General features: G+C 41.9%; 1 protein-coding gene across 1 annotated transcript in view; it reads right to left on the minus strand.

Annotated features, from left to right (window-relative positions):
* GRIK2 (glutamate ionotropic receptor kainate type subunit 2) overlaps window positions 1–22771 on the minus strand; it is a 196171-nt gene that overhangs the window by 121250 nt on the left and 52150 nt on the right. Inside the window, exons 4-6 of the mRNA XM_054393052.1 lie at window positions 8642–8823; window positions 5236–5289; window positions 3433–3606 (exon numbers count right to left, since the gene is read on the minus strand). Coding sequence (XP_054249027.1) covers window positions 3433–3606; window positions 5236–5289; window positions 8642–8823 — 410 coding nt within the window. The remainder of the gene's footprint in view (window positions 1–3432; window positions 3607–5235; window positions 5290–8641; window positions 8824–22771) is intronic.

Consider the following 22771-nt stretch of genomic DNA (forward strand, 5'->3'; position numbering starts at 1 on the left):
CAATATACAAGATATTAGTATTGCCAATGTTTTGGTTTGGGTGGGTTTTTGTTTGTTTGGGTTTTGGTGTTTGTTTTGGTCTGGTTGGGTTTTTTGTTTGTTTGGTGTTTGGTTTGGTTGGGGTTGGTTGGTTTGTTCATCACACTTTTTCTTGGCCCACTTTCCTTATTTAAACCTAAAGTGAAAGGGGTCAGAGACACCTAGATTCAAATTCTTGTGGTTTCCAGTTTGGTTTGGGTTTTCCTCTGCACCTGCCACCCAAAGCTGCTAAAGTGAACATTGAAGAACAGAACTGACAGCCAGACCAGACAACAGCATCCCCCCTTTCTCCAGAAGATAAAAGCAGATCACTAAATCAGACGATAGGCAAAAGCAATTAGTAAGGAAAACTTTACGTTAATGAAGCAGCAGAGCTTGTTAGGTCATCTTAATTATGCATGCTAAGTTCTGACTTGAGGCACAGAAAACTGTGGAAGATTAATAGTTGTAGAGTATATGAAAAAAATAAATAAATCTGAGCTTATATCTCTTTATTCATGCTCTACTTTGCTTGGTTTGAATCATGGTTCTCATGTAGAAACGGAGTAGTTTCATTTGTGCTCAGGGGGTTAGAGGTTTTTTTTCCTCCTCTTCCTGCGTGCTGCTTGTACAGAGTCAAAAATAAAAAAAGTCAAGTGTCCCAAAGTAAAGTTTCTTGAAAATAGCATAGGAGTCTTCTTTTCCCAGGGTATTGTTCCATTAATACAGCAGAGGTGACAATCAAGTTAGAATTCAACAGGAGTGTTCAGTCAGAACCACAGGATGGTGGAGGTTGGAAGGGAGCTCTGAAGATCTCTGAAGTCCAACCCTGACCCCACCCCTAGTTTTTCCATCTTGCAGGGAAGCCCAAAATTCAATTTTTTGGCTCCAGGCTAAATCAGGATGAACCTCTGCAAACTTCAGCTGCTTATTGCTGATTTTTTTCTGAATTCTCTGTAGTCATTACCAACCAGCACAAAGAACACAAAGCCCCAGCTCAGCCCAGAGCAGTTGGAGTATTCCATAACTGCCATCAATCTGTGTGTGGGACCTTTAACTCCTGAGGGCATTTCTGACTCCGGACATGAAAAGCAGTGAAATGGAAGTCAAATTTTACAAACTTCACTTTATTGATAATAAGTCAATAAAAGGACTCATTTTTATTCCACTTCCATTCCACTTTATGCTGAGCACACAGAGATCTTTCTGCAATGATGTCAGGATGCAGCTTGCTTTCACACCTTCCAAACTGACATCCTGGCAATGTTTTTTTTTTTTTTTTTCCCGTGCACGGTAAGGGCCAAACTATCAAAGCTCTGTAAACACCTAACACTTGTCAAGATTATTTGGCCTTTAAATAACCTTTACATTCCATCTGCATATCTTAGGGTTGTAAAACCCAGGTAATCAAAGCACATTTCAATGCTTAATCAACACAAAGAACCTCCATCAAATATTCATCACAGTTTGCAGGAGTATTTTCTTCCACTTATGGTTTATAAAGAGGGCTCTTAAGGGTCCAGAAGAGAAGCCAGTGTGGTTTTCATGCATCTCTTCATCATTTTCTATCCTGAGGCAAAGTGCTGCTGTAAAGTAGGGTCTTATACAGTCAAATTCTAACAATAACACTCTCCTGCCTCACATCAGAAGCTTTCCTGAGAACAGCACTTTCTTCACAGCAGCACAAAAGATGAAAAATCTGCAACTGAGCCAGAGATATTCCAATATTTGTTATTTTCTGATTTGATGGACCATGACCCTGTTTTCTGATAACTGTTGCTACACATCTTGGTAATTACCCAAAGGTTTGAGACCAATTATACCTTTGATCAGTGCATAAAATGCACAACTACAAAGAGTGAGATGAACTTTTAAACTGAAAAAAGGGAAAAAAGAAAAGATTGATGCACCCAAGGAGGCATTAAATCAGGTTGGAAGGGACCCCCCACCAAGGATGACCCAGCCCCAAGGATTGTCTGGTCCAGAATTATAAGCTTTAGCGGCATAGAATAATAAGCAGCAGCCATATGTAAAACTAAATGCATATTTCACACATTTATCAGGTTTTTTTGAGAGTTCATTTGCTTACTTGGATTTTTTTTTTCAACAGTGTAACTTTTAAGTAGCCTCAGTTGGGATCTGCAAATTGCAGAATAGAGCCAGTTAATAAATCAAATAATGTTTGCAATTATTATGCTTGTAAGCATTATATAAAATAAGTAAATAGAAGGGAAAAATAAAAAACTATTCCTCCAAACCCCATCATAGTCTAAAAACAAGACAAAAAGGTTTTGGCTGTCATTTAGTATCTAATGTCTGGAAAATATTTAAAGCTTAACAGCAGAGAAAAAAGTGTTCAGGAGATTAGCTGTGTTGTGTGGCTCAGTTAACATAACCTAGGGAACTGCTGGATAACCAAGAGATCAGCCTTCAAGAAACAGAATTTGCCTTTTTTTTTTTGTTCAAATGGAACATGAAAAGGCTTCATGATAAATAAAGAAATGAAATGCAAGGCATCTAAACATCAGTGAAACTGTCAGCAAAGGTGTTGCAATTTACTCTGTGGAAAATCAGATCCTTCCCAACAAAGGGAAAAACTAAAGAGGTTTTAAGGTAAGGTATGTTTTAAAATAAATCCTTTAATCCTTTCTCAACATTACATTTCTAAATTGAATCACAGAATCACAGAAACATTCAGGTTGGAAAAGACCCTCAGAATCACCAAGTCCAACAGGTGGAATTCCAACTAATGAGCAGAAACTCACTGGCAACCTCCTAAGGAAAGTTTATTGCCACAAATGTAATTTTGATTTTCATGAATTGAAGTCAGACCAGAGAAGAGTGGAAATGGAAGGAAAATAAAACCAATAAACCAACCAACAAAAAAAACCTTCAAAAACAACCAGACTAATTAACCATATGAAGGCACAGAAACTGGAAAGTATAGAAAGAATCTATTATTTAGAATATTTATAAAATCTATGTCACAAGGATTATGTGGAAATTAAATAGTGCACATTATTAATGGGTGAATCTCTAAATAAGACACAAACCCACAGAGAAACAGGAAAAAAAATTGTCATTTAGCTTGATTTAGGCCAGGATTTGATATGTTCCTATACAATATTTTCACCAAACCAGAGAAATATGAACTTAAATAAGTAAGTATTTTTAAATGTAGCATTATATTAGGGGGAAGAACCAGTGTGTGTCATTTTGACAGAAAGTTAACATGGCCATGCATGGACTCTACAGAATATTAAGAGAAACAGCCCAGTGACTGCCTCTTGTCCAGGAATATTTGGGTTCATTCCTCTATACAATTTGAGTAACAAAAATGAAAAGTCCAAACGCTTTCTTTTTTCGTTAATCTTCACAAACATTGAGAAAGGAACTAAACACTGATATTCATACCGTCATAAATCCATCCAGCAAACCTGAATCAGGCTTAGGAGGTGCTTGCAGCCTCTCCATGGACCACTTCTCGATGATAGATGACACCTGGGTGTTTTCTGTGTTGAGAATTCTGAACCCAGTCATGTTGACACCACTGTACCGGTAGGGTTCCACATCCAGGGCAAACAGGTCCTGAAAGAAAAATCATAGATCACAGAATTACAGAATTGTTTGGGTTGGAAATGCCCTTTGAGATCATCAAGTCCAATCATCAACACCAACCATGGCCACTAAACCATGGCCCCAAGTGCCATGGCCACAGGTTTCTTGAACACCTCCAGGGATGGGGACTCCACCACCTCCCTGGACAGCCTGTGCCAATCCCTGACCACTCTTTCATACACTGCAATCCTTATTTAACTGTTAGACCATCTGCCCAGCAGAGCTGTTACTCCAGGAATTTGCAGGAGTAGCAGTGCTGGATGTACTAGGAGGTATGGGGGGGTCTGTGTGTGTGAGCAAGCAACTCGCTGACCCTGCGCTGGGAACAATCTGAGTCACAGAGCAAGAACAGCTTCAATTACCAGAGGAATATGGGATATCAAATAAATAGTTTCCTTGAACTGATGTTTTTAAGAGACATAATCAAAGTTATACATAAGATGCTACTATCCTGGAACATAAATTTAAATTTCACTGAACAGATAAATTCTCCACATAATTCACATTTAGTCATTCATCTCATTTTCAATGTGTTGGGTTTTTATTGAATGCATTTTGTTTACTGCTCTAGGCTGAAGAAGATTAAACATTGTACAAAACAAAGAAAACCCCAACAGAATAAAATTCATTATTCACTGATCACATCACTAAGCCCACAAAAAAAATATCAACCAGCTATCAATCACTGCCCATTTTTAATTACAGCTAGTAATTATGATCCCATTTTCCATATGGAGTAGTTAAGGTATGCAGGGGCCAAGATTCTTTCAAGTTATTCATTTACAAGTAGCTTAACCTCTTCCTAAAGAAACAAAACATTTGATTGCAAAGGAAAGGTTGAACATGACTAGAGCTATGTTACATCTTTCTCTCAGTTTTTCCTGAGGAAGAAGTCTGACCCTCAGATGCAATTATTTAATCCAAACACAGTCACGTTTACACTGGAATATAACAAACACACAGAAAAAAGTTATGCATCCATTACAAACCCACTCAGGTCAGTGTATTAATGAGCTACTGCACTGGACCCTGAATCAATCATGAGGAGAATACACAGAAGGACTGCTGTAACCACTGTGACTGGAGAATTTATTCAACAGGACTGTCACCATGGCAGGTAAGAAGCAATTAATATATCAAAACAACTAAATTCTGATGCAGGTTCCAGAGCTACACTGCAAAAATCAAAATCTCTCCTGTGTTTGTGCAGACTAAGTTATCCCTTGAGAGCTCCCAGTTGATGGAACACTTGTCTCTTCTTTATAAAAAAAAACAAAGGAAAGCAAGCTGGTGTTGTAAAAAGGAGGTAATTATTATAAACTTAATCCTGCTTGAAAGTTAAAACCTACAGTGCTACACACTCAGATGATTTCTCATGTCTAGCAGTTTCCAGAACACACTGGTGAGTAATAATTAAGCCACCCTGATGAGTTTTCACTACAATAAAGAAAACTCAGGGAAAAAAAAAGAAACAACAAACAACAACAAAAATCCCCCAACCTTGTTCCAAAAAGAACTTTTCCATTTTCTCAAGTAATAAAATGAAGGAAAGTAACATCTCTGTTAGATGTCATCACTATGTTTTTACAAGCTACTTACCAGGGTGGTAAAGATATAGTGATAGTATTCTGTCATCATTCCCATAGCTAAAGCCTTGAAAAAATAAACAAAAGATTAATGTTTTTGAGGGCACATAATACATTTTTTATCACATTTACATGGCAAATGAATAGCTGCAAAAGAACACTACTGAGAGCAGACTATAGGGCTGGAATTACACTAAAATTAGGTCAAGCAAGTCATTTCCTAGCAGTTAGAGCAGATTACTGACTATTAAAAGGAATTTATGAACCAGATCTTCTGATAGGAAGCATTATTTGACTGTTTAGTGCAGTAAATGTGGAAGAGGCTCCTAGTTTCACATACTAATGGATGCATTAAGTTGCCATACAAAATTTGAGTCGACAAGATTTTCATTCATTATTCAATCCTTCCCTTCAAAAGAAGAGCCTAACAGGAAATATGTTTTGGATGTTGATGAACAATGCCATGCACATAAAAGAGGGAGCCAAGCTTAGACTGTGCTATGTACATTTATTTCCAAGCAGGGGAGAAAACACTTGAGAGTCAAGTTTTGAGCAGTGAGGTACCTTCCAGTTTAGTAAAAATATAAACCAAATATACCTAGTATGGGTCTATCAACTCAGATATCTATCAAAAACCTTCACCTCTCTTGTTAACTGTGCATCATCAAACAGGTTTAGAACAACTGTGCATTTGAAATGTTCACACTTTTAACAGCATAAGAACAAATTTTTGCAGGTACCATTGTGAAGCAATAAATTATGGAAGTCTCCTCCCTCTTCTTCATTAAGGGTATTTTAACCTGAGTATTATGTATCTTCATGCTCTGCACAAAGCTTGCCTCAGACTGCTAGGATTTATCCAATCATGTTAGTATCTAGAGTGATTTGTACCTGATTTTGGCATAGTAAAAAGGCAACATTTTCTTCTTTTCCTGGAATTCTCAATGGGATTCTTTGCCCAGATGCTACCAGAAACACCTCCTTGAACACGCTGATGGCAGCAATTATACGACAGACCTCACCAGGATTTGTTTGTCAAAGAATTATGAGAGCTCTGAAAGCTATAGGAGCCTTTTTATTTGTGACACTGTCTGCAGCATGATGGAATGCCTGATCTACGTGCTCTTTTCCAAAGGGAAATTAAGAGTTAAAATGAATTCCACTCTCTGTTGCAGATCAGATTTTATATTTGAAACAAGAGTTGGCTGAGAACTGCAGCACCACCTTTCAAAATGATTTTGAATTCCACAGTAACAGTCACAACTAAATATTGATATAGTGTGACAGGAGCAACTTAAGTTCTCTTAAGCAGAGGAACAGGATTGTCTGATGAGATACAAACTGTTAGCTTTAAGAATTGTTTGGTTTTTTTTTTTTTTAATAAAGCCAAATTATCTCCCTTTATTTAGCTCACACCTTTGCAGTCACCTGTGTCTACCTGCTTTTAGTCAGGTCTTTCATACTTCACACAATCTCTACACAAGGACACCCTGCTCATGTTCCTGGTTCTGCTATGTGCCACTGGCTTCATTGTTAATATTTCCAACCATCCTTCCAAGAAGAAAAACCTCTCTTGTCTCCCCAAGTCCATCCTTCCATTACTGAAAAATAATAATTAATAACTCATAAATTAATATGTAAATATTTTATTATTGTTTTTCAGCAAACACTACATTTGGAATAATATCACTGAATAATGAATACAGTTTCCATGTCCTTTGTGTCAGTTGTGACATCAAAAGCTCACATTCAGCTGCAGAACTACCAGATTTAGAGATATTTAAAGCACTGCAATAATGGAGCTGAATGGAAAGCTCAGACTCTGCACAAACTGTAAACACTCATGAAAGAATTGTTCCAGATTCTCCCTTCTATGATCTTTAAAATGAGCAGAAAACACTTTACAATTGAATTTAGAGAGGTTGCCTGCTCCTGGAACATGATTAAAAATACAATGCTTTTAATTTTGTTCTCATTTCCCTTGCCATCTATGTTTCACAAAGTTTTACTGTGAATGAAAAGCTTCCTTTCACCTAGAAGCTTGCTAGGTAGAGCAGAAATGTAGTTGGAGGAGTCCCTGCTGACTGCAGGGAGGTTAGAACAGATGACCCTTGAGGGTCCCTCCCAACCTGATGCAAATCTGTGAACCTGTGTTTAATAACACACCTTGATGGAGTTACTGCTAGTACTGCAGCTCTGCTTTGCCACCAACATTTTTTCCATCTGTGTTTTAAAGAAGTTAAGCATAATTAAATATACATTTAAGGGTTTGGGCTAAGCCAGGAGATTACCTAGGCTGGCTTCTCCACAGCCAAGAGCAAAACACCACCAGCAGAGGTTTAGAATTCATTCCTGGGACTTAGTAAAAGCCTTTCTCTTATTCAGTGAACAATAAAGCAAAGAGCTGCTAGCACGTGTGGATGTCTGTTAGCAGTTCTGATTGCACTTGCAACAACAGCTCTGAGGGGCTATAATGAGAGACATATTTTCAAACCTTAAACACACTGTTTTCAGTGTAAACCATACAGTCTGCTGGCAACCATGATATAAACATGAATTACAGCCACTAAAAGCTGTGCATTAGGAATGCAGAGTATTGTTTTAGTTTAAGTATTGCTCCTCTTCTCCTCCTTATTGCAAAAGCCACACATCCAGTAAAAAAACTGTAGGGAAAATGGTCTCTGAGCATAATGAAAGGCCAGCCTTTGGAGCTGGCTTGTTAAACTGAAGACACACAAAAGCTTTGCCTGCTCAGCACACTCCAGGGTTACAGGAAGCTTTTTTATGAGCCATGTCCTTTGTATTTGAAGATGTCACTGGAAATCTGCAGCAGCAACACAAAGCCAGTTCAATACCTTGGGATTCTTCTAGATCTCACCTCCTCATCTTACTTGTATATACACACAAAAAAAGGCAAGTATTTCCAAAGCAGCTACCTTGAGGTGTTTTGCAGTTCTGCAAGTGGTGTGAGGAGAACAAGGCTCTAAAAGTCTTCTATTAGTTCTGTCCTCACAGTGGAGCACATTAATGTGGCCTGTTGGTAACATCCTATTCAAATATTACTATCTGATGATTTAGAGGCTTCAAGAGTGACAAAATAGCACTAAGCAAACATTTAGAACCCTGGGTGAAGCATCAGTTCTGCAAAGTACCAAGTCTTCATTGCTGAAAGCCTGACAGAGCTTTGCTCCTGTCCATGAAGCAGTAAAGCCATTTCTTTACAAACCCATGATGGAAGCAGCTACCACTGGAGTCCCCAATAAAAAATGATCTCTCAAATCTTTGGCTGATTTCCAGTCAGGCCTTAGTGAAACTGGCACAGACAATTCCCCTGCTTGTTAAATGCCATAGATCAGGGAATTCCTTCTGCTTATTAGGGATGCAAACAATTAGGCTGTCTAAAGCAAAGCAAGGATTACCTGTTTCAAGATACCTGCTGCCATTTCATGGCTGCAGTCAAAGATTACATGGAATTCTTTGCCTCTTTTCATTTCCTTTAGCAATGGCTTTGCATCTTTCGTGTCAGCTGGTAACTGACGGATTTTTAGCCTCAGGTTGTACCGAGATGGAGCCTTGATGAGCTCTTGTAATCGAATAAGGCCTTCAAGAAAACAGAGGAGTCAGAAGAAAAGAAAATTAACATAACAAGAGCCTGAATGGCCAGCTGGACAACTTAATATCAACATTCAAAGCTGCATGATTCTTTTTCTTCCTTCGCAGTGCTGCAACTGATACACAAAAATTGTATTAAAAGGGAGGAAAAAAATAGAGAAGCGAAGCGTTTGTACTCCCAACACTTTATCACAAATCCTTCTTTTTCCTTAATATTAACAGACAGTAAGCAGCCTCAGCTGGGATTGCCTTAAGACAGACAAAGCTTCCTTTAGTATCAGCATGCAGTTACGACATTCCTCTTCAAAGAGTTTATATAGGTCTTCTAATTCAATTAAAGCAATATCCCAGGCTAACAGTGTGTAACCAGACCATCCAGGCTGCTAACTCATCTGTCAGGCTTACATACACCATTGTGAATCATTTCAGCACTGTACAACACGCTCACATAACTCACAGGAGAACATGAAATTATTTTTTCTTTGCTGTGCGGGTAACTGAACACAACTGCAGCAGCAAAGGGGCTCTGGCCACTGCATTCATTTCCATCACTGCTGTGAATGCAACCCCTGAAGTGCACTGACTGAATTCCAGTGCTGGGGCAGTACAGGTTTGCAAAGCTAAGGTTCTTCTCCTGTCCTCAAGGAGAAATAAAAAAGGCTACTTGAAACTTTCAGTGTGTAGCATTGCTGCTCAGAGTCTCCACATGTGGTATATTTGAATTTAGTGACAGCTAGACAACACAGAATTCAATTTTCAAGATTCTAACATATCATTTTCATCAAGTTTCCAGTCACTATCATTTACTAAGCTCAGATGAATTGTGCGGGGTACAAAACATGTTCCAGTCCACACAATGACTCACTTCACTAGTCCACCATGGCATCAGCTACAATATTTGCTCATCCTCATCCACACTTAAAAAATAAATCTCTGCTGGCACAAGTTCAACAGTTCCCAGCTTGCTAAGCTCTCACAGGAACGATTGTGGAAAACAAAACCCACATAAAGGCCTGGACAGATCAATCAGTGGAGGGCATTGGTGTGAGGAGCTACCATGAAGCTGTGTCACAAGTATCATGTCCAAAGCCACCCTGCAGCTCCTCACTGCACAGAAACATTTCACACAACAAAAAGAATCAGGCAGTGCTGAGCATGCTTCTCTCAGGAATGTTTTATTCCTGTGTCAGCACACCAATGGGTAAAGTGCTGAAAAGCAGCATTTCCTCACTCAGGAATTCCTGGGAACTGAGACTGAGGAAAGGCTCTCCAAGTCTGGACCACACTTCAAAAAGAGCGTCTTTCAAATATAAATCAAAGGCTGACCACCCTGTACCTAGCATTTGTGATGCAGTGTTTGTCTAAAGTGTGTGAAGAACACTCCAGTTTTCCTAGAAAATAAACCCCACCACATTTATTTCCTGAGGAAAAAAATTTTAAAAGCCATAATTTATGTGAAAAAAGACCCAAGCAAGCACACAATCTTCCTCCCTCTGCCAAAAATATACCCAAAAAACCAACACCACCACCACCTCTCCCCCAAAAAACCCAAACAAAACCAAAAAACAACAACAAAAAACCCAAGCAAACACACACAACTGAAAAACTAAAACTAAAAATCAGATCCCATCATTTCTCTTCACCTTTCCCTCTCCATTATGCCTGGATAAAGGCACTGGAGCTGAAATATGCTAGATATTACTGCTCTTGCAAGACACAAAGTACAAGGAGGTGCATCATCACCTGCTCAGTGCTGGTCACAGCTGATGCTGAACCAACCTGAACAGCAGTGAAAAAACCTCCAGGGATTCAAAGTGAGTCAAGCCCTGCTCAAAAGTGAAGTAAAGCCCCACCCTGAGTCTGGATGCTTTTGGCTGCAGTGCTTCCCAAGCATTTTGAGCAGTTGGATTTTCCCCACCCTTCTTTCCTAGGTTAAAAATTGTAGGAGGTTGTAGTGAGATAAGCATTGGTCTCCTCTCCCAAGTAACTTCTGATAGGAGAAGAGTTTGACAGAGGCTGAGAGAGTTGAGGCTGAGCAGCCTGGAGAAGAGAAGGCTCCAGGGGGACCTTGTAACTGCATTTCAATATCTGAAGGAGACCTATGGGAAGGCTGGGGAGGGACTGTTTAGATGGGCTTGAAGCAATAGGACAAGGGGCAAAGGTTTGAAACTGGAGCAGGGGAGATTTAGGTTGGACATCAGGAGAAGTTCTTCACTCTGTGAGTGATGAAACATTGGAACAGGTTGCCCAGGGATGTGTTTGAGGTCCCATCCCTAGAGACACTAAAGATCAGACTCAATGTGGCCCTGGACAGCCTGCTCTAGTTGGAGGTGTTCCTGTTGACTGCAGGGGTTAGACAGGATGACCTCTGAAGGCTCTTTCCAACCCAATGCATTCTGTGAATCTGTGAAAGGGCCTCAAGTTGCAGCAGTGAAGTTTGGGTGAGCATTAGGAAAGATTTCTGTAGTGCAAGAGGGGTCAGGTGTTGGAACAGGCTGCCCAGGGAAGTGGTGGAGTGCCCATCCCTGGAGGTGTTCAAGAAATGTGCAGACAGGGCACTTTGGGATGGCATTGAATGGCCATGGCAGTCTTGGGTTGACAGTTGGACTTGACAGTTTCAAACGGCCATGCAGGTAGTTCTTGTGTAGCTAATCAGAAAAAGAGCTGCCAAAGCCTTCAATGAAGGGAAGAGCAGACTATGAGAACTGCAAGGACAGCCAGCCAGGCACAAATTGAGTTCTTTCTTCACAATGCATTTGTCCAGACAAAGCAGAGATTTCAGCCTCGAGTATTTCTTTCTAACAACTGATTTAAAACCTACAGTGAAGCACAGCCCTCAGATGAGATGCTGGCCTCTTATTTCATTGACATTACAGGTTCCTAGTGTAATGAAAACACAAACACATCCAACCAAACCCAACCAAGCTCCTCAAATAGGAAAGTATTTTACACCCCTATAGAAATAAGAGCTGCATTTTGGGAATGTACTTCCTGTGGTTCCTTTCACCAGGGACACCTTTTTCCTGTCCCTTTAAACTCTCAATTCCTTCTTTTAGCAGCCCCTGTGATAGAGTCTTACCTCTGAATGGCTGGGGAGAATGGGATGTGAGTAACTCTTTTCAGAAGCTGCCATCAATTCATCTTTAAGGAGAATCTTGAAGGAGCAGTTTGTGAGCTCTCCAGCTGGCATCTTCCTCCAAAGAGATCAATCACATTACCTCCTTGACATGTTCAACTTCAACCAGTCCAGGAAGCATGAGCCCCAAGTTTGTTCTAAAACCTGTGCCTCCAGCTCAGCAGTCTTGCAAGCCATTGCCATGCCACCTGGGCTGCTCATCAAACTATTTATCATTTCCCTTAAAGCTGCCTTTGTGCTGCACAGGAAGAATGCAAGCAAATGCACTTTGCCACAGGCTGAACACACGAACCTTTTTCTGTACAAAAGAACACTAATGCTCTTTTAAAGGCTACTCCTAGCTTCAGAATCTCAAAAACTTCCAAAATAATCACACATGGCCTTGCAGAGAGAGCTACCAGAAGTGTTTATTTTCAGTGAGTTGCTTCCTCTCACTCTTCTCTGACCTTCTCCCTCCTTCTAGCTAATTTTTCTGGTTGTGTATCCAAAAAAATCCCATCATTGTGCATTGGGCTTTGAAAAGGGTATGGGCAGAAGGCAGGAGAATCCCAGTTTATTGGGAATGGACATAGATAGAATGCTGGACTTGAGGCAGAGCACTGCACTGCTATGAAATGATTCAGACATTGACCATCCTGAGTAGATGAGTCATGAACTCTCAAGATGAGTTTTATCATCCTCATCCTCTACCTCAAAGGTACCTCTAGATAAAAAGATTAAAAGAAAAAATAAAATTAGAAGAATAAATTACACTTGCTACCAGGGCTACTTAAATAGTGGGCTGCTCTGTGTCCTTTGGGTAACACAGAAACACCATTAAGAGAAGTGCAGAGGAAACAGAGATGAAGAGCAAACTGCCTTGATGGACCTTCCTCATTTACTCATACTTAGCCTTTTTACTACACCCAGATCATTTCACCCAGCTCTGGCAGCATAAAGTACCCTTAAAACTGTCATCATTTAAATACAGTAGCACTGGTGTGAAGTGTCTTTAATGGAGAAAAAGATTTAAGATACATAACCCAGGGGAAAAAAAAAAAGTCTCTTTTTACTGCAAACAGAATTAACACAGCTTCTTATTGCCAGCTTTAGAGCCCAACATTTTAGCAGGATTTTTCAGTCTTGCAGTTGAAGCTTTGCAGAGCAACCATGAAAATGGTCTGTGGCACCAGACTGAGGGGACCTTTCTTTCACTCTTTGACCTGCACTTCCACAAAATGATACCAATATAACCAGCAACACTCTTCAGGAGGACACAGAGCACAGTGCTACTAATACCTGAGGAAAATGCTCCTTTCTGAAACATAAGAGGCAGACTGCTTAACTAGATGTGTGTGGAGTCCTGCATTTGAAACACAACCCTCTTTCACAGACTCATTGAATCATTAAGGCTGGAAAAGCTCTCTAAGAATATTGAGTCCAAACATCAACACACCACCACCATGCTCACTAAGCCATGTCCCCAAGTGCCACATTCACACATTTCTTGAACATCTCCAGGGATGGTGACTCCACCACTTCCCTGGGCAGCCTGTTCCAATGCCTGACCACTCTTAAGTAAAGATATTTTTCTAACACTTAAACCTTCCCTGGTGCAACCTGAGGCCATTTCCTCTCATCCTGTTGCTAGTTATTAGAGCAAAGAGACCAACAACCACCTCACCACAACCTCCTTTCAGGGAGTTGTAGAGAGCAATGAGATCTTCCTTCAGCCTCCTCTTCTCAGACTAAACAATCTCAGTCCCCTCAGCTGCTCTTCACCAGGCTTGAGCTCCAGACCTTTCACCAACTTCATTGCCTTTCTCTTTAGGTCTTATGAAAGACCTAAAAAGCCAGAGAACCACCACTTTTAGACTAAGAAAAACCTCCATTTGGAAACAAGGACTAGAGGAAAGCAGACATGTATAAAACTATATTCGTAACTGACACTTGAGATTACTGAAGTGCCATTTATAGGAGAAACTAACTTTAGGGTTAAAAAAAGCAAAACAAAACAAACCCCATAAGAGTGAACAACCAGGAATCCAAATTTAACTTCACAGACAGTCAGACTTCCATTTTATTCCTATGCACATCACTTAATATTTTGTCTTGGGTCTTCACATCTGTATGTTAAAGCCATTTTGCTACTGTTTCAGCATAACCAGCTGTAATTGAAGTGCAAGGCAATAATCAACTTCATTGTTTCCCTTAAATATGCTAAATGAGGACGTCAGAGCAGGGCTTTTATAGTTACTTTCAAATAGCCAACCCCACTTCAGTCTATTTTCAGTAACAATTCATTTCTAATAATGGCTTTTCAGCAATGCAGTGATACCAAAAAAAAAAAAAAAAAAAAAAGAAAAAAGGTCCTCTACCCCATCCCACACAATTCCACAAGAGGGAATCAATGTGCTGCTGAGGTTCAGAAAAGGGTTCATGGGAAGGTTTTAGTCTTGGAGATCATCATAACAAGATGAAGAAACATTTTCATCTGCTCTGACTAATCAGCAGCTGCCAGCAGACCGCAGCCTGGGGAAAAAAAAATACAGCATGAATAATATTTCTTCATTCTAGGAAGAATAAATTGCTAATAATTGTGACAAACCTGAGTTCATGAAGGAAGGGTTAAAAATCGATTGTCTTCAGCAAGAAAGTTCAACAGAAGTGTGGATGTTTTCCCTAAACGCTGCACCCTCTGCCTTTGTGACTGAAGAGATGTGGAACAGAACTGTGTCACCCCAGCTGATGTGCATGGGAAATCTCAAGTCTGCTCTATTTCTGCTGCCAGATGCAGCCCTCCTTTCCTGATTTCTTAGATCCCTCCCATTAAACAACACAGAATAACTGGTTAGCAGTTGATCATGCATCCATGTGAAATGCACAAAAATATTTTCATATAAAAGCTGTGCTAAGCTGTCCCATCCCACTCAGAATCTCTGACAAGATTCTAGATAACTTCATTGAAGTACAGAGAGGACACCCACCCAACCCTTCAAGAACAACCATCGCTGTGCAACCACAAAGCACCCAAAACACCACAGTGAACCAGCAAACCTCAGGAGATGGAGCTGCCACAGCCTTCCAAGGTTACCTTTACTCTGTTCTGACCTAAATGTTCATAGCTAAATCATTTCTGCTACAATTTTGGATGTCTCTAACCATGCTGTGTAACAGAGATTGTTTGTTTGTTTCCTTCTGCAAGACCTTTCTGTTTGCTTCCCCTAGACTAACCCAACATGTTTAGTCTCTCCTTCCAGGTCACATTTTCCTACATCCCTGACTTGAAGAACCCTCATCTTCCTTGAGAGCTGCTGCCCAGATCTCTCCCTAGCCAATATTTACCTCTAACCACTTACAAGCTTTTTCTTCCCCTTAATCATAGAATCATAGAATCATAGAATCAAGAAGGCTGGAAGAGACCTCAAAGATCATCGAGTCCAACCTGTCACCCTAAACCTCATGGCTATCTAAACCATGGCACCAAGTGCCACGTCCAATCCCCTCTTGAACACCTCCAGGGATGGTGACTCCACCACCTCCCTGGGCAGCACATTCCAATGGCCAACCACTCTCTCTGGGAAGAACTTTCTCCTCACCTCCAGCCCAAACCTTCCCTGGTGCAGCTTGAGACTGTGTCCTCTTGTTCTGGTGCTGGTTGCCTGGGAGAAGAGACCAAACCCCTCCTGGCTACAACCTCCCTTCAGGTAGTTGTAGACAGCAATGAGGTCTCCCCTGAGCCTTCTCTTCTCCAGGCTAAACAGTCCCAGCTCCCTCAGCCTCTCCTCACAGGGCTTGTGCTCAAGGCCTCTCCCCAGCCTCGTTGCCCTTCTCTGGACATGCTCCAGCAATTCAACATCTTTCCTAAACTGAGGGGCCCAGAACTGGACACAGTACTCAAGGTGTGGCCTAACCAGTGCTGTGTCCAGGGGTACAATGACCTCCCTGCTCCTGCTGGCCAAACTATGCCTGATGCAGGCCAGGATGCCATTGGCTCTCTTGGCCACCTGGGCACACTGCTGGCTCATGTTCAGGTGGCTGTCAACCAGTACCCCCAGGTCCCTTTCTGCCTGGCTGCTCTCCAGCCACTCTGACCCCAGCCTGCAGCTCTGCATGGGGTTGTTGTGGCCAAAGTGGAGCACCTGGCACTTGGACTTGTTGAATGCCATCCTGTTGGACTCTGCCCATCTGTCCAGCCTGGCAAGGTCCCTCTGCAGAGCCCTTCTACCTTCTAACAGATCAACACCTGCTCCCAGCTTGGTGTCATCTGCAAATTTACTGATGATGGACTCAATCCCCTCATCCAGATCATCAATAAAGATATTGAACAGGATGGGGCCCAGCACTGATCCCTGGGGGACACCACCAGTGACAGGCTGCCAGCTGGATGTGGCACCATTCACCACCACTCTCTGGGCTCGGCCCTCCAGCCAGTTCCTAACCCAGCACAGAGTGCTGCTGTCCAAGCCACAGGCTGACAGCTTGGCCAGGAGTTTGCTGTGGGGGACAGTGTCAAAGGCCTTGCTGAAGTCCAGGTAGACTACATCCACAGCCTTTCCCACGTCCACCAGGCTGGTCACCTGATCATAGAAGGAGATCAGGTTGGTGAGGCAGGACCTGCCCTTCCTAAATCCATGTTGGCTGGGCCTGATTCCTTGGCCATCCTTCAGGTGTGCAGTGATTGCCCCCAAGACAATCTGCTCCATGATTTTCCCTGGCACCGAGGTCAGGCTGACAGGCCTGTAGTTCCCAGGTTCTTCTGTCCGTCCCTTCTTGTGGATGGGTGTCACATTAGCCAGTTTCCAGTCTTCTGGGACCTCTCCAGTGAGCCAGGACTGGCGGAAAATGATGGAGAGCAATGTTTCCTACTTGCCACACACATTCCCATCCCACATCATTTTTCCCCCTAAGATATTTCATTCCCCATAGTGTAATTTTATATTAGCTGCAAAGATGAATATTCCTTTTTTATTAGTTGTATGAGGAATAAAAGAGGAATACTCAGCCCAAACCCCATATATAAAGCACAAGATGTGATACATCTGGAAACAAGATGTGAAATATAGTTCAGCTGCAAGGGACCTAAAAGAATCCATTTTAAAACTGGTCCCAAAGAAAAAAAAAAGTTTTGTTACAAATCAATGCTACCTGTGTACTACAGTAAAAATATCAAGAAAATGCCATAGTTCTCTTCCCTCTGTATGAATTCAAGATTCAAGACCAACACAAAACATTTTTCTCTCTGAAGTCATCTTTTTCAGCTTTTACTTTGGCTTCTGTCCATAGATGGAACAGATTTTTGCTGTTTGTACTCACTCACTCAAGACCAAAATAAACGTTCATTAAGAAAATAAAAAACCACCACCCCAGAACTCTGCTTATAAAGCTTGATCCGTACAAAGCAGGAGTTGGCAATACAAGTGCCACTGTGATTTAAAGGCCCTGGCATCTCACTCCTGAGATTCACAAAATTGTCAGGGTTGGAAGGGACCTCAAGGACCATCCAGATTCAACCCCTCTACCATGGGCAGGGACACCTCACACCAGATCTGGTTGCTCAGACCCACATCCAGCCTGGCCTTAAACACTTCCAGGGATGAGGCTTCCACCACCTCCCTGAGCAAACTGTTTCAGACTCTCACCACTCTCATTGTGAAGAACTTCTTCCTAACATCCAATCTGACTCTACCCATTTCTATGTTTACTCCATTCCCCCCAGTCCTATCATTCCCTGACACCCTAAAAAGTCCCTCCCCAGCTTTCTTGCATCCCCCTTCAGATACTGGAAGGTCACAAGAATGTTTCCTCAGAGCCTTCTCTTCTCCAGACTGAATAGCCCTAACTCTCCCAGTCTGTCTCCAGAGGAGAGGTGCTCCAGCCCTCACAAACCTGTTTAGAATTTATCTAGTGTGCGCTCCTTTGCGTTGGAGATCAGAATAAGGACTTGAAATTAAGTTACTGTTTTGAGACCAATTAAAAACATTAGGACAGGCAGCTGATGAACATGCTGACATGTTTCACATTTTCTTTCTTAGAAGACAATTGACTGTAGGAAATCTGTAAATCTAAAAGGACTTAATTAGTATCCAGGGAGAGTTTAGTGGTATTTAATTAACAAAGAGACCATAAATTACTTGAAGGGGAAAGAAAAAAAAAAACAACACACTAAAAAAAATATCAATACTAAAACACAAACCAAACTCTCATTACATCCTGCTAGGGTTATAGGAAATCCCAGTTAAAAGGAGTGATCACAGGAAGCAAAACCTCTGCTCAGACTGGTAAGAAAAGGGTTCTAGAGCTTCATTCCATATTTCTGTCTCTCCAAGTGATGGACCACACTGAGGAAAAAAAGTCTTCAAAGCTAAAATAAAAGGAGAAATTAAATCATAGAAAGAAGTACAATATTGTTATTATTTAACACCCAAAAAAGTCAGGTGCAGGAGCATTTAAGCAAAGATCCACAGAAAAAGGGCTCATGGCTTTCCTTCCCTGACAGACCAGACCCTTTTCCCCCCCTGTCTCAATGCCTGCTTGTTTTGGTTTGACCTATTCTGGAATGGCCTTCTTGGAGCACGTCTGTTCCTAACAGCTGAAACTTGTATCCATCTGGAGGAAGAGGAATCAGAATCATCCCCCTTCATCAAGTTGGATATGGAGGTTTTAAGTTCCTCCTTCAGCTCTTTCATGCAATTCTCCATCTTTCCAGACAAAGTTTCAATGGCTGAAACCAAAGAAGTATGTGCAAGACTATCCTCCAATTGCCTCATTTGGTCAGTGAAATGGCCAACAGTGGGAGGCACTCCACCATAATTTCTTGCCACAATCCTGCTTGCCAGAATAGTAGCATAATTAGGAGGAGCAAGCTTAATGAGCTTTTTGGCAAGGCCTGTTCCAACAGGAATTTCATCAGGATTCAGAGTCTTATGATCTCCATACATTACTTCTCTCACAGCAAATTCTCTCAGACGCTTGATTCCCTCAGCTATTGTGGTCCAAGGCTTAGGGTTCCATGGTAAATCATCTCTGCTGGGGTACCTCAGCGAGACTGCCAGTAGGAGGCGTGCCCACAGAGAAGCTTTACCAATGCACTTGCCTAGATGCCTGTCTATGCCTGTATCCTTTGAGAGCATCCCCAACTGAGAGGCTGACTTGTCACCTACCACCAATGCTGGGGCTCCCATATCAAAACACCTGGCTAGCCAAGACAGGACTGGCTCATTATCTCCTCTGATGTAATCCTTCCTCACATGTCTAATTTCCTGTCTGGGTGCATTAGCTGACTGTATGTCATCCTCATCATCATCATCATCATCATCCTGAGGTCGCTGTCCCCATAATCCTATTTTAATCCTCCGTTGAATTTCCTTGAGTTCAGAGGCACTGCCTGCAGTTGCTAATTCAGCAGGGTCTACATCTCCATCATCCATGTGGGGTCTCAAAAGGTCTGCCAGAGTTTTAAGGCTAACCTTCTCTTCCTCACCAGAAGGATCTTTCTTAACAGAGGGACCCTGAGTAGAAGGACCCTCATCTCCATCTGCACCATCTCCTGCAGCATCTGCATCTCCTCCTGCAGCTCCTTTACGCTTTCTGCTTACAGTGGCCACCAAATTTACTGGATTGGCTTTCACATTCACAGCAGAGTTGGAGGGAGTAGAGGAATTTTGTGCAGGGTTAGCAGGAGCAGAGGGAGTCTGTGCAGGGTTGGCAGGAGGTGTGCTTTGAGATCCTGCAGACACTGCTGCGTCCGTCTGGGCAGCAGAGGGAGGAGGAGGAGACTGTGCCTCGTTAATGGCGTCTGCCTGCACAGCTATGTCTGTCTGCGCAGCCATTTCTCTCTGTGTAACTATGTCTGCCTGGACAACCATTTCTCTCTGTGTAACTATGTCTGCCTGGACAACCATTTCTGTCTGTGTAACCATGTCTGTCTGCGCATCCATTTCTCTCTGTGCAGCTGTGTCTGTTTGTGTACCCCTGTCTGCCCGTGTATCCCTCTCTGCCTGTGTAATCGAGTCTGTCTGTGTCGCCGAGTCTGTCTGTGTAACTATGTCTGCCTGTGTACCCGAGTCTGTTATCTCAGATTCTGGCAAAGGTCCTGCAGCTACTGCTGCTGGCTCTGAGTCAAAACTATCGGCAGCTTTCTCACAAACCTGAACTGTGATTTCCTGGTCACCGTAATCAGAATCAGAAACCAATTCCGAACCTCTCTGAGCTTTTCTATGTTTCCTCTTACATCTACGCAGGTCGGAAGAGTGAGTAGCCTTACGTCTTTCTTGACACAGTGCTATCAGCAGCCATATGATTATTCCAAGAAGCAACAAAATTAAGGCTAGCACAAGATATCTAGGGTACCACTGGTTACAAAGACCCTCTGTAGTTGTAAGAGGAGTAACAAACTCAAATGTGTCTGCTAGCAGATTCATAGTTGAGTTACCATAGCTTCTAAGCCCAATAAGACCACAACAGAATTCAACAGCATTCAGTAACTTGTTCTTAACCCAAAGAAACGACTTATATGCCACATATCTCACAATCTTGTCTATCATGCAGGAAACAGCCCATCTGTAGACAATCACACTGATAACAGAGGAAATAAAATTACTCAAAATCCAAAACAGCTTCATTTTGCTTCCTAATCTGAGCAGGAATAAATCATACAAGCAATCAAGCCCCACGTTGGAGCGCCAAAAATAAAAAGTGTGTCGGTGTGAGCTGAAATTCCCCCCCCCACCAACAATAACCAGGCTAGCTCAGTCTGGAAGCAAATGAAAAGCTGTATTTACAAGCAGATGAAATGCAATGAATATGTACAAATATACAAAATTCACAACACTTACAAATATATACAATCAACAGAAAAGCACAACCAAGCTCCCTTTGCTTCCCCCCAAGGGGACCCTCCCAAAGGGGGCCTCCCTCTCCCAGGAGCTTCCCCCCCCCAGACCCCCCTGGACAGAGAAGCAGAGTTTAGTTACAGCAGAAAGTTGTTAACTTAACTGCCAAGGTCAGTGTGTTATCTTCAGCCAGAAGAGAAGAAGAAAACAGCAGCCAGACAGCCCAGCAACTGCCCCCACTGCAGAACGCAGAATGTGCAGAGTGCCCACTTTGTTTTGGGTAATAGTTCTTAAACATTTCTATCTATCCAATGGAAGTGTTTAGAACAATCGTTATTTTGCTTTCTTACACCCAATAGTGACTTATTTACATTCTTTCACTTTCTCTGTTCTGAACTTTGCAAGGAAAAATTAAAAAGACAGTTTCAAACCATCACACTGCTCCATAAAGCACTACCAGGACAGAAGATTAATTAATGATATTAAAACCTTTACCCATTCTAGGCTCATTTTTATTTCCTTATCCCCACTGTAACAGACTTGACCTCTTCTTACTGAGACAAGACAGAGCAAACCTTTCTAGTTTATTCACCTACCTCATCCTCTTTGTAGCCTTGACTTGTCCTTCTTGCCCTAAATCCAGCCTGCTCTTTGCTCTCCTCCCCACTGTCACTGCTCACACCCCTCCAGAGGCATCTCAGGCCCTATTTCAGCATGGCACAGTCTGCATTTTCCCCTGTGCCAAGTTATCCTGAACATGTAAGGCAGGTCAGATGAGCACAGAACAACCCAGCAACCTGAGTCAAGCATGACAGTTAACAACACATCTCTTTTGGAAAACATGGAGTTTAGAGAACCCATTCAATGTTAAATACTTCTTTTGGTTAATTTTTGCTTGTTTGTTGGAGAGTGGAAAACTTATTGAGAGCATTGAGTGAAGCAGTTTCAAAAAGATGACTTCTCAAAGTGAAAGACCTATTTTAAAAGGTAATCATAGAATCAGAATGGTTGTAAAAGACCTCCAAGATCATCCAGTCCAACCAGCAACCCAACACCACCATGGCCACTAAACCATGGCCCCAGGTGGCGTGGCCACAGGTTTCTTGAACACCTCCAGGGATAGGGACTCCACCACCTCCCTGAGCAGCCTGTGCCAATCCCTGACCACTCTTGCAGCAAAGAAATCATTCCTAATACCCAATAGTCTCCAAGTCATTTAAATCAAAGTGAAATATTTCCAATGTATGCAAACCTAAGCCTGCAACTGTTCCACTGAACCACAAATTATTTTTAAACCACCATTTGCTTAAAATCTGAGGCTTTTCCCACTCCCTCTATTTCAGAATAACACCCCCAAAAATTAAAAAATAATCAATAAACAAACCACACTTCTTGCCTTAAGAAGTTAGTGACATTTCCAAGACAATTAAACCTATCTTGCTTGCCCAAGAACCCTCCTTGTACCTCCCCTTGCACTCAGATTTTCCTCTTGCCAAGGTCTTAGTGGCAGTCTTAGTTCTGACTGCCACTAGGCAGACCTCAAATCCAAATGAAGCTTCAGTGTTTTTCAAAGCTGTCACTGGCAACACAAAACTCAAAGAAAAACAAATTTTAGGGTGAGGTAAGGGGAAAGTAGCAAACTGGTTTATTGCTTCTAGAGAGCCACGAGTTCATTTTTAACCACTGTAACTTATCTTCAAATCAAACCTCCAGACCTCTCTTGGTTTCTGTTCCTTGCAGGCAAGACCAGGGCTCCTTCCTCAGTTCTCTCTGAAGAAGCAGACACTGAAATTCCAAACAGATTTGACATGTTTCCTAACTTCACCAATGCCAGAAGCAGTGCTAGCATTCAGGTCTTCTACTTCTCCAGCTATTCTAGTGCCTCTTTCGGGTTACCATCTTTTCCTTCAGACTTCAAGTTTTAAATAAAACCAAGAGACATAGCAACCATAGCTGTTAGCAACTGATAAGACACTGCAGAAAACACA

This window comes from Indicator indicator, chromosome 27 (genome assembly GCF_027791375.1).
Source record: "Indicator indicator isolate 239-I01 chromosome 27, UM_Iind_1.1, whole genome shotgun sequence".
Classification (NCBI taxonomy): domain Eukaryota; kingdom Metazoa; phylum Chordata; class Aves; order Piciformes; family Indicatoridae; genus Indicator; species Indicator indicator.